General features: G+C 43.1%; 1 protein-coding gene across 1 annotated transcript; it reads left to right on the top strand.

The window, feature by feature from the left end:
• Nucleotides 1-1,390: 1,390 nt before the first annotated feature.
• LOC139472914 (threonine-rich protein-like) lies at nucleotides 1,391-11,732 on the top strand. The gene is made up of 6 exons (XM_071255382.1): nucleotides 1,391-1,681; nucleotides 5,003-5,099; nucleotides 8,710-8,712; nucleotides 9,193-9,525; nucleotides 10,373-10,509; nucleotides 11,586-11,732. Exons 1-6 carry the CDS (start codon nucleotides 1,391-1,393, stop codon nucleotides 11,730-11,732), a joined length of 1,008 nt encoding a protein of 335 aa, XP_071111483.1.
• The last annotated feature ends 896 nt before the right edge of the window (nucleotides 11,733-12,628 follow it).

The raw sequence follows: 12,628 nt of genomic DNA, 5'->3' as shown, positions 1-12,628 counted from the left end.
CGCTTCGTTAGTCCATACACAAACAGGGGGCACGGGTGGCCCAGTCGTCTAAGGCGCCGGGAGAAATCGTTAGATATAAGTCACTTCTTGAGGTCGATATTTCTTTATATTGTCACATCATATAAGACTTGGTCAATAAGAAAACATTTTTAGGGGCTGCTCATATTTCGTGCATTCTTTAATTAGACCATCGCTGCTGCCATAATTGGTTTTCTCATTGATGCACCTTTGACAGAAATTGGAGACTTCATACATGTTACATCTCCTATATGGCCTTGGGGGATATTTGTGATATGTGATTGAATGACATAAAGGTCTAGGTCAATCAGTATGAACTAATGGGCTTTGATTTGCCAAAAATGGAAAATAATAATTTTGGCTAAACTTGTATTTGCTTGGTTTAATATCAGTGTTGAGGTAAGGGTGAATGTTACTGGTAACGTTAGGGTTAATGTTCGAGTTCGAGTGTTAGGAGTTTATATAGGTTCCTCATAATGCTTGGTACGTGTGTGATGTAATAGTAATTTGTTTCACAAAATCAAAGACAATGGTATGATACTAGACCGGTGAGGGTGAGGGTGAATTGTTTAGTGTTAGGGGTAGGGTTAGAGTTAGGGTTAGGATTAGAATTAGGGTCAGGATTAGGGTTAGGGTTAAGATTAGAATTAGGGTCAGGGTTAGGATTAGAATTAGGGTTAGGGTTAGGGTCAGGGTTAGGGTCAGGGTTAGGGTCAGGGTCAGGGTTAGGGTCAGGGTTAGGGTCAGGGTCAGGGTTAGGGTCAGGGTTAGGGTCAGGGTTAGGGTTAGGTTTACCTTATGCAGGTGTAATGTAGTAGTAGCATTATCTCCATGTCGAAGATAATGGTTTAATACTTTCAATATATTGTGGCATTGCTGGAAATGCTGGTGTAGGTCCTGCTTTTCTTTTACAAGTGCAAATTCATTTCTAGTTAGTAACGTGTTAAATATCAGCCAGGCCATGTGGTTCTTTACATTATACAAAAAGTAATTCAATGATTTCAATGCTGATAGGACTGGCTGGTTAGTTGTTGGTTTTCACTGCTGGCTAAACATACAGGAAGCATGCTGTGAACCTTGCTTGTATCCCCATGTATCTGTTATGTATCCTTGGTGGCAGGTTCATAAATATTGTGGTTACTCCGTTGAAGGTTTTGCAGGACAAGAGTTTATGTCTACACTTAAATAATGAGCCAGAGATACAGATAAGACATTATTTTTCACGCATCAGAAATCGATGGTACCCCATCCACATAATTCTCTAAATAAACAATGCAATGATGGAGCTATTGAAAAATATAAATCGATTCTAAATCCCATTCTCGATATCACGTCAAGCAGGCATTGGTAAAATATCTCTTCACTTGTGAAGATGAATTTTGTATGCATGACATCAGCATTGGCATCACTTTCTGTGGTGTTGTCGTTGCAAGGGCCTTTCGACAAAATCACACACATGTGCTATGGAGGCTTCTACAAAGTCAAACATACACATACTTACATCAGTTGTATGAATTTGTGCTGGTTTTCCAAACAATGTAAGGCTATAAGCTGGCTCGGGAAATCAAGGGACTGTCGGCTTCATGACACAACACTCACCGACCCATCTCAGGCCATGGCAGATCCCCGATGTATCAGTACCGAGGTACACACATCACAGATGGTAGGTAGTATAGTGTTGTTATGGAAGGATGCATGAGGCTACAATAATCTGCATAACTTGTAGGTAGGATAGGAGAGTTGGGCATTGTAGGTTACCTGAAGATAGTATGGTGATATCGAAGACAATAAGGTAGGTAGGACGGGAGAGCTATACATTGTAGGCTACCTCAAGAGTATGGTGATATGGTAGACAAGAATGTACGTAGGACGGGAGAGCTATACATTGTAGGCCACCTAAAGATGATATGGTGATATGGAAGACAATAAGGTAGGTAGGATGGGAGAGATTGACATTGTAGGTTACCTGAAGATGGAATGGTGATATGGTAGAGAAGAAGGTAGATAGGATGGGAGAGATAGACATTGTAGGTTACCTGAAGATGGTATGGTTATATGGTAGACGTGAAGGTAGGTAGGATGGGAGAGATAGACATTGTAGGCCACCTAAAGATGGTATGGTGATATGGAAGACAAGAAGGTAGGTAGGATGGGAGAGATAGACATTGTAGGCCACCTAAAGATGATATGGTGATATGGAAGACAAGAAGGTAGGTAGGATGGGAGAGATTGACATTGTAGGTTACCTGAAGATGGAATGGTGATATGGTAGAGAAGAAGGTAGATAGGATGGGAGAGATAGACATTGTAGGTTACCTGAAGATGGTATGGTTATATGGTGGACAAGAAGGTAGGTAGGATGGGAGAGATAGTCATTGTAGGCCACCTAAAGATGGTATGGTGATATGGAAGACAAGAAGGTATGTAGGATGGGAGAGATAGTCATTGTAGGCCACCTAAAGATGGTATGGTGATATGGAAGACAAGAAGGTATGTAGGATGGGAGAGATAGACATTGTAGGTTACCTGAAGATGGTATGGTGATATGGTAGAGAAGAAGGTAGGTAGGATGGGAGAGATAGACATTGTAGGTTACCTGAAGATAGTATGGTGATATGGTAGACAAGAAGGTAGGTAGGATGGGAGAGATAGACATTGTAGGCCACCTAAAGATGGTATGGTGATATGGAAGACAAGAAGGTATGTAGGATGGGAGAGATAGTCATTGTAGGCCACCTAAAGATGGTATGGTGATATGGAAGACAAGAAGGTATGTAGGATGGGAGAGATAGACATTGTAGGTTACCTGAAGATAGTATGGTGATATGGTAGACAAGAAGGTAGATAAGATTGTCGAGGAGAAGACACATCAAGCATAGTTGAAAGATAGATACAAGGGAGTGAGTGAGTTGGGTTTAACGCCGCTTTTAACAGTATTCCAGTTATATCGCGGCGTGTCAGCTTAATGTGAGAGGAAAGCCCGAAGTGATGCAGGACTCAGTCGTTTACCACTTTGGTGAAACCCACGAGCTCGAGTATGATGTTGACAAACCTAGAAACATAATCGATTCGAACCCACAATCATAGGTTTCTGGCGTCCTCAAGGGACGCAACTCTGCACAGCGAATCGCGGCGCCTTAGACGACTTGGCCAACCGTGCCCCCAGATAGATACTAGATGATAACGTAAGGTGGACAGAAGAGCGGTAGAAACTTCAAGTAAGGTGAGCTGTGTGGCGTGAAAGAATGCATAAGACGAGGTGAGATTAGGTTTAATGTAAGTCAATGTGCATTTGATTCACTCCAAAGTGAGTGAGTGAGTGAGTTAGTATGGTTTTACGCCGCTTTTAGCAATATTCCAGCACTATCACGGCGGGGGACACCAGAAATGGGCTTCGCTCCAAAGGTAACTATGATACACCAACCCGTCTTCTGACCCTGAATCAACACACGGGCTGTAAATCTTGTACGCAGAATTACCTCCTAGGGGGGAAGGAGTCATCGAACGATGCCCACACATTGTAAGGTCTGAAAGTATCACGCGGTGTCACAGTGGAATTCCCACTACAACACTGACTTGATTAACGTATCTCAAACAACGTGTTGAATCTACGATCCATGATATATTTTACCCTCGTTTTGGCATAAAGTAGTGCTCTAATTGTTAAATAGAGCTGAGAGAGAGCTGCGCAGTACAATTATTATTCGGAGGCGGTAGGTACCATGGCTGTATGTGTTGGTAGCATGGTAGATAGAAGCTTGTGTGTTCAAATATAAATTAGTATGGTCGATAGAATGTGTCGTATGTAGATTTGTTGGAAGTTATGGTGCAGTCAGGTGATCATATTACATTCAGTCTGATCAGACATTTTTTAGTGTATATTACGTGTCTGGTAATTCCCAAATGCGCAACTCATGTACACATAATTTGTAACCAGGATCCATACAACCGTATACTGACTCCTGAACTATATACATCTCTCCATTAAGGATCCATACCGTATGCTGACTCCTGAACTATATACATCTCTCCATTAAGGGTCCATATCGTATGCTGACTCCTTAACTATATACATCTCTCCATTAAGGATCCATACAACCGTATGCTGATCCCTTAACTACATGTATATGCATCTCTCCATTAAGGATCCATACAACCGTATGCTGACTCCTTAACTATATACATCTCTCCATTAAGGATCCATACAACCGTATGCTGACCCCTGAACTATATACATCTCTCCATTAAGAATCCATACAACCGTATGCTGACTCCTTAACTATATACATCTCTCCATTAAGGATCCATACAACCGTATGCTGACCCCTGAACTATATACATCTCTCCATTAAGGATCCATACAACCGTATGCTGACTCCTTAACTATATACATCTCTCCATTAAGGATCCATACAACCGTGTACTGACTCCTTAACTATATACATCTCCCCATTAAGGATCCATACAACCGTATGCTGACCCCTGAACTATATACATCTCTCCATTAAGGATCCATACAACCGTATGCTGACTCCTGAACTATAAGCATCTCTCCATTAAGGATCCAGGCAACCGTATGCTGACCCCTGAACTATATACATCTCTCCATTAAGAATCCATACAACCGTATGCTGACTCCTTAACTATATACATCTCTCCATTAAGGATCCATACAACCGTATGCTGACCCCTGAACTATATACATCTCTCCATTAAGGATCTATACAACCGTATGCTGACCCCTGAACTATATACATCTCTCCATTAAGGATCCATACAACCGTATGCTGACTCCTTAACTATATACATCTCTCCATTAAGGATCCATACAACCGTGTACTGACTCCTTAACTATATACATCTCTCCATTAAGGATCCAGGCAACCAAACATTTTTCTCGTAATTTTACGTTGTATAATTTTGAAAAAGGACAACACATCATTTGGGGAATATGATATGATCTTAATACATATTTCTCTGTTAGGGTCCGAGTCATCCGTGTACAGGACGTCCTTGTCCTGACACCCATGTCTGTGCTCCAGTTGAAGCAGCTTCCAGCCATGTCTGCCTCCCTCTAGAAGGTAATCATCACAACTATCAGGCCACCCTTTACATTTATTTCAATTACTTGTTACCAAACTATGTATCACAGAGGCGTGTGGTACACAAACAAATTGTTTGTTTGTTGTTTAGAACCGCACTCGGAAATATTCAAGCTATGTGACGGCGATCTGTAGATAATCGAGTCTGGTCCAAACAATCCAGTGATTGACATAATGAGCATCGTTGGTTGGTTGGTTGGTTGGTTGTTTAACGCCGCACTCAGCAATATTCCAGCTATATGACGGCGGTCTGTAGATAATCGAGTCTGTTCCAAATAATCCAGTGATTGACATCATGAGCATCGATTCACGCAATTGGGCTACGATGACATGCATCAACCAAGTCAGCGAGTCTGACCAGCCGATCCCTTTAGTCGCATCTTACGATAGGCATAGTCGCCTTTTACGGCAAGCATGGGTTGCTGAAGACCCATTCTATCCCGGATCTTCACGGGTCTTATGTTCAGATAAGATACAGTCGAAATCTCAATTATATCTTCAGATTTAGATAAAACTAAACAGTTAAAACACGAATCTGTCATCCGTAGCAGATGTTAATGGAAGTAAGGCCAGGTTATCAAATGTGAGAAAATGCATACAGCTAAAACATTCATCGCATCTTCATGCGTGGAGACAAGCATGGGTTGATGAAGACCTATTTTACCCCAGATCTTCATGGGTGGCGACAAGCATGCGTTGATGAAGACCTATTATTCCCCGGGTTTTCAAGGACGGAGACAAGCATGGGTCAATGAAAGCCTATTCTACCCCGGATCTTCACGGGTGGAGACAATCATGGGTTGATGGAATTCTATTCTACCCTGGATCTTCAAGGGTGGAGACAAGCATGGGTTGATGGAGACCTATTATACCCCGGATCTTCATGGGTGGAGACAAGTATGGGTTGATGAAGACCTATTCTACCCCGGATCTTCACGGGTGGAGACAAGCATGGGTGGATGAAGACCTATTATACCCCAGATCTTCACAGGTGGATACAAGCATGGGTTGTTGAAGACCTATTAAATCCCAGATCTTCACGGGTGGAGACAAGCATGGGTTGTTGAAGACCTGTTATACCCCGGATCTTCACAGGTGGAGACAAGCATGGGTTGATGAAAACATATTATACCCCGGATCTTCACGGGTGGAGACAAGCATGGGTTGATGAAAACCTATTATACCCCGGATCTTCACGGGTGGAGACAAGCATGGGTTGATGAAAACCTATTATACCCCGGATCTTCACGGGCGGAGACAAGCATGGGTTGATGAAAACCTATTATACCCTGGATCTTCACGGGTGGAGACAAGCATGGGTTGATGAAAACCTATTCAACCCCAGATCTTCACGGGTGGAGACAAGCATGGGTTGTTGAAGACCTATTCTACCCTGGATCTTCACGGGTGGAGACAAGCATGGGTTGATGAAAACCTATTATACCCCGGATCTTCACGGGCGGAGACAAGCATGGGTTGATGAAAACATATTATACCCTGGATCTTCACGGGTGGAGACAAGCATGGGTTGATGAAAACCTATTATACCCCAGATCTTCACGGGTGGAGACAAGCATGGGTTGTTGAAGACCTATTATACCCCGGATCTTCACAGGTGGATACAAGCATGGGTTGTTGAAGACCTATTATACCCCGGATCTTCACGGGTGGCGACAAGCATGGGTTGATGAAAACCTATTATACCCCGGATCTTCACGGGTGGAGACAAGTATGGGTTGTTGAAGACCTATTATACCCCGGATCTTCACGGGTGGAGACAAGCATGGGTTGATGAAGACCTATTATACCCCGGATCTTTACGGGTGGTGACAAGCATGGGTGGATGAAGACCTATTATATCCCAGATCTTCACAGGTGGAGACAAGTATGGGTTGATGAAGACCTATTATACCCCAGATCTTCACGGGTGAAGACAAGCATGGGGGATGAAGACCTATTCTACCCCGGATCTTCACAGGTGGAGACAAGTATGGGTTGATGAAGACCTATTCTACCCCAGATCTTCACGGGTGGCGACAAGCATGGGTTGATGAAGACCTATTATACCCCAGATCTTCACGGGTGGAGACAAGCATGGGTTGTTGAAGCCCTATTATACCCCGGATCTTCACAGGTGGATACAAGCATGGGTTGTTGAAGACCTATTATACCCCGGATCTTCAAGGGTGGAGACAAGCATGGGTTGATGAAAACCTATTCTACCCTAGATCTTCACGGGTGGCGACAAGCATGGGTTGTTGAAGACCTATTATACCCCGGATCTTCACGGGTGGAGACAAGCATGGGTTGATGAAAACCTATTATTCCCCGGATCTTCACAGGTGGAGACAAGTATGGGTTGTTGAAGACCTATTATATCCCAGATCTTCACAGGTGGAGACAAGTATGGGTTGATGAAGACCTATTATACCCCAGATCTTCACGGGTGGAGACAAGCATGGGGGATGAAGACCTATTCTACCCCGGATCTTCACAGGTGGAGACAAGTATGGGTTGATGAAGACCTATTGTACCCCGGATCTTCACGGGTGGAGACCAGCATGGGTGGATGAAGACCTATTATACCCCGGATCTTCACGGGTCAGAGGTCATTACGAAGTGAGGCGAATACATGTAGTAGGGACAGCAGAGGTAGATAGGCTTACTGTACGACATGTAAACCAATAATACTTAAAATAATGTTTATAGTCCACATGTCATGCGCTAACATACATCTACTCTGTGGTTGCTCATGACGTTTTTTGTACATGTCATTTGAATTACCACAAAACAGTGCTATCTTCTACTATCTTAACTGCAGATACTACCATAATCAATAACAGTAATCAATAAATGTAATCAATAACAGTAATCAATAAATTTAACCAATAACAGAAATCAATAAAACAAACAACAAAGCTTGTGTTATGGCGATGGTTACATCCACGTTGACGCGATATTCATTTAATGAATCTGATATTGATTGATGGAGAAAATACACATGTAAATGCTAAGGGTACTGTCATAGTTACGCAGCCCACGCTAGCGAAAAACTTATCAACACATAATTGTCCAAATAGCGTATGCACAAGTACAAACTCGTGAGAAGTCAGCTTACTTGGCAGACAGATTACATCAAGGCGCATTGAACAAGAAGTTTGAGGATTTATGAACACCAATATAAGAAAAACAATCGAAAGCATTTAGGCTTTACAAGCATACTATTGACCTAGTCAGTACTAAATATGCAGCTTCCCTGATCTAAATACACATAAGGCATTAAATCTCACAAATTTGTCAAACTCGGTTTCGCGGACCTCGGCCCAAACCATCTTTCACGTGACCAGATTCTGTCTTCGGGTCTGACAGCAACTCAGGCCTTTAATCTAGCGTCGGGACGGACAGGAGGACAACCTGGTCTTCAGCTTGGGAGGATATCCCCGAGTCTATTTAGCAGCATGTAGAGTTTGCACTTTAAGAACATGTCTCACATACAATACAGAATTGAGTGTTATCCAATGTCCGCCTTAAAGGTAAAAACCATAGGGAATTGAACATTTAACATATTTGAAACATAATAATACATGAGGACGTTGTATGAATTGTTTTACACCTGATATCATAAGAATGAAATCTAAATGAAAAGTACAAAAGTAATTAAGCACTGCAATCAATAAAACACAAAAAAAGGCATGTGTATTGAGATTTGTGACATTCATGTGTCTGAGATACTGATTTTAACAAGTGATACACAAACATTATTGTAATAAATCCAGTATCGACAACAGCGATGACAGATTGAAATAGTATCAACAATGTTGAAAGTCCATGCGTGAATCACGACCGCCTCCCTTGACCCCTATGTAAAGGTACATACATCTAAGCGTATATTTAACATATATCTCAGTTTCTTCTACCACTACAGCTTTGGATGCCAACACTGCCACAACTGCAGCTTCTGCAACAGCAGCGATGATTACATCTTCTGCTATCACTGCTACGTCTGTGACGACTACAGCCCTGGATGTCACCACTGCTGCTCCCACCACTGCTACGTCTGTGACGACTACAGCCCTGGATGTCACCACTGCTGCTGCCACCACTGCTACGTCTATGACGACTACAGACCTGGATGTCACCACTGCTGCTGCCACCACTGCTACGTCTGTGACGACTACAGCCCTGGTTGCCACCACTGCTGCTGCCACCACTGCTACGTCTGTGACGACTACAGCCCTGGATGTCACCACTGCTGCTGCCACCACTGCTACGTCTATGACAACTACAGACCTGGATGCAACCACAACGACAACTGCAGGGCCTGCTACTACCTCACCTACAGCTCCCGCAATAATGACTGTTATCACAACATCAGTAACTACTACAGATGCATCGTGTGAGCATGGTGAGTATCTCAACGCCACATGTGGGTAGTTAATGATTGTTGTTTTTCACTCCAATGACCTAACAGGGACTTACTCCTGCTCCTGCACATAGCCTAGTGTAGACTATGTTATCTTTGTCTTGACATCTGTTTGGTGCTCCACAACACAGTAGATATTTCTGTTTGGATGAATTCATTACAACATAGAGACTACTACATTACACTAAACAATAGACTCAAATCAATCATTGAGATGTGTGTAGGGTTTACATGATGTATATTATACAGGGCGTGCATTTCATTACAATTAACTTCGTGTAGAGTTAGAGGGGGAAGAAGAGGACATGGTTGTCAAGGCTTTGCGTCTTGGCTTGTTGCCTCGCTGCAGTTGTCAGGCTTTGCGTCTTCGATTATTGCCTATCTGGGGTTGTCAAGGCTTTGCGTCTTGGTTTGTTGCCTCGCTGCAGTTGTCAGGCTTTGCATCTTGGATTATTGCCTATCTTGGGTTGTCAAGGCTTTGCGTCTTGGTTTGTTGCCTCGCTGCAGTTGCCAGGCTTTGCGTCTTGGATTATTGCCTGTCTGGAGTCTTCTGAATGCAACCGAAACTAAGACATGCGTTCTTCAAAAGCTGAGCCGCTTGTCAGGCACGCAGACATGTTTGATGCATGTGATCGTAAACCATTCTGGGAGATCCATGATTATAACGTCAATCACTGGACTGTCTGGTCCAGACTCGATAATTTACGGGCTCCCGCATATAGCTGACACATTGCCCTGTGTGCGACAATATACAAGAAACAAACAAAAACAGCTAATTTATGTTTTGCTAAGAAGTCCTGAACAATATCTGATGCTGATCTGGTTGCAGGTTTTGTGTATAAGGGATGCTACCTGGATGACCGGAACAGAATGATCAACGACATCCACGACAAGAACGTCTCCATGACGCATGAAAGGTGCCTGACACGCTGCAGACAGGGCAACTATGTTCTTGCTGGACTTGAGGTAAGTAAACCACCAGCGTGAAATCCTATGGCTAAATGGTTGAAATAGAACTATACAACGTCGCAAATATTCTGAGAGAGATTATTTGACACATCACTGTCAGAGGAAGCATCTTCAGTGCTTCAGTGGTTTGTATAACCCCATCTTCCCGAGGCAAGTGAGTTAACTGACTATAAAAGTCCAGTTTCCACCCTTGCCGAACTAGGCTGGTATTATGGAGTTACATTTTGGCTGGACTAACGAGTCTATGCATAGTCCAATCAAAATCGCGCACTGAAATCGAAATCCGGTTCGTAAAGTGTCATGCAGATTTCGGTCGACTGCAGGATATGCAAAGCATGTGCACCGCTAACTCGTTGTCAACAGATATTTTCTAAATCTTTTCATGCTTTTAATCAAGGTGCTCACGTGATTTGATGCACTTTGCGATGTAAGACTCGTTTTATCACAAGATAGATCTTGATTATCAATCAGATCGTTTTGACTGGGCGCCACCGTTCTGTTTGAAGCATATGCAAGTGATACAAGAGGTTGAATCAGATTGGTCAATGGGAGAGGCATAGAAAGGACATAACTCGTAATAGCCACTGGTGGCGCTACGATCGAGCCCAGGAATTCCAGCCTAGTTCGGCAAGGGTGGAAACTGGACTTTAAAAGTCAGTTAACTCTCTTGCCTCGGGAAGATGGTATAACCCATGAACATACACGACAGCTTTGCAGTCTAGTCGCTACCTTTAACCAACAATACAAAACAACCCAGTTCAAATGAGACGGAAATCAGCGAGTACACAGATTAAATCCCTCAAACAGCAATATTTCTTGTTCATCTTGCATCAAAGGGCATTTTCAAAGTTACACTGCACGGAGACGGTTTCAGTTATGAACGGACTTATTTCATTATTTGACTAATAACAGACAGACGTCACTCCTACACTGGCAATCACTCGTATGTATTCACGGGGGATAGCTGAATGCAGAATTTACCTCCCAGTAACGCATTGATGATGCAGAAGATGCTAAGAATCACATTGACAAGAATAATGTAATGTAACACATGAATGCACATTTTCTTTCAGTATTATAAACATTGCTACTGTGGAAACTCCTATGACAACGTGAAGTATCCTGTCATGAGCGAAGGGGACTGCAACACTCCATGTGCGGGCAACAGCGGTCAGATCTGTGGTGGCCACTACCGACTCTCACTATTCCAGTGCACTTGACCCTCTTTGAGAACAATGATTCATGTCGTTAGTTTTTAGATATATTTGTCCTCTTGGTATTTTGTCTGTCAATCACTTACCTACAGGGACATAGACTTTTGTTTTAAGTGTTAATGTCACTTTCATTAAATGTAATCGACCCGTGAACATCCGGGGTAGAATAGGTCTTCAGCAACCAATGCTTGCCGAAAAAGGTGACTTCGTAGTCGCAAGAGCTCGAGGCCACTAACTGGATCGGGTGGTCAGGCTTGCTGACCTGGTTGATGCATGTCATCGTGTCCCAATTGCGTGGTTTGATGCTCATGATGTCAATAACTGGATTGTCTGGTCCAGACTCGATTTTTTAACAGACCGCAGTCATACAGCTGGAATATTGCGGAGTGCGGCGCTAAACAACAAACAATTGCGTGGATCGATGCTCATGATATCAATCACTGGATTTGCTGGTCCAGACTCGATTATTTAACAGACCGCCGTCATACAGCTGGAATATTGCTGAGTGCGGCGTTAAACAACAAACAAACAAACAGACATAAAATGTAATCAGTATCAGAGTGATGGTAAACGGTTTCCACGGGACGGCATGGAATTATATGTTTATTATCATGATCACAGGAGGATTTATATGGGATAAAACAGTTATGTGTCCTTGCGATGTGATTCATCAAGTCATCATCCTTACAACGTGATTCTATCTTGATCACGGATATGTAAACATGGACATGTGATATTTCGCAGACACTGAAACTTCTGTGCAGGACACAAAGATGCATACACCTCGTAACACATCTGACCCGTGAAGATCCGGGGTAGAATAGGTCTTCAGTAACCCATGCTTGCCGTAAAAAGCGACTAAGCTTGTCGTAAGAGGCGACTAACGGGATCGGGTGGTCAGG

Source organism: Haliotis cracherodii, unplaced genomic scaffold, assembly GCF_022045235.1.
Source record: "Haliotis cracherodii isolate W230 unplaced genomic scaffold, xgHalCrac1.p SCAF_25, whole genome shotgun sequence".
NCBI lineage: Eukaryota > Metazoa > Mollusca > Gastropoda > Lepetellida > Haliotidae > Haliotis > Haliotis cracherodii.
This window is presented reverse-complemented; position numbering and strand designations above follow the sequence as displayed.

What these genes read in the sequence shown, in the direction of transcription:
- LOC139472914 (XM_071255382.1), top strand. Translation starts at nt 1,391, where the DNA reads ATGAATTTTGTATGCATGACATCAGCATTGGCATCACTTTCTGTGGTG. An exon ending in AGGTACACACATCACAGATG is followed by an intron (nt 1,682 to 5,002) that starts GTAGGTAGTATA and finishes TTTCTCTGTTAG; the next exon opens with GGTCCGAGTCATCCGTGTAC. An exon ending in AGATGCATCGTGTGAGCATG is followed by an intron (nt 9,526 to 10,372) that starts GTGAGTATCTCA and finishes ATCTGGTTGCAG; the next exon opens with GTTTTGTGTATAAGGGATGC.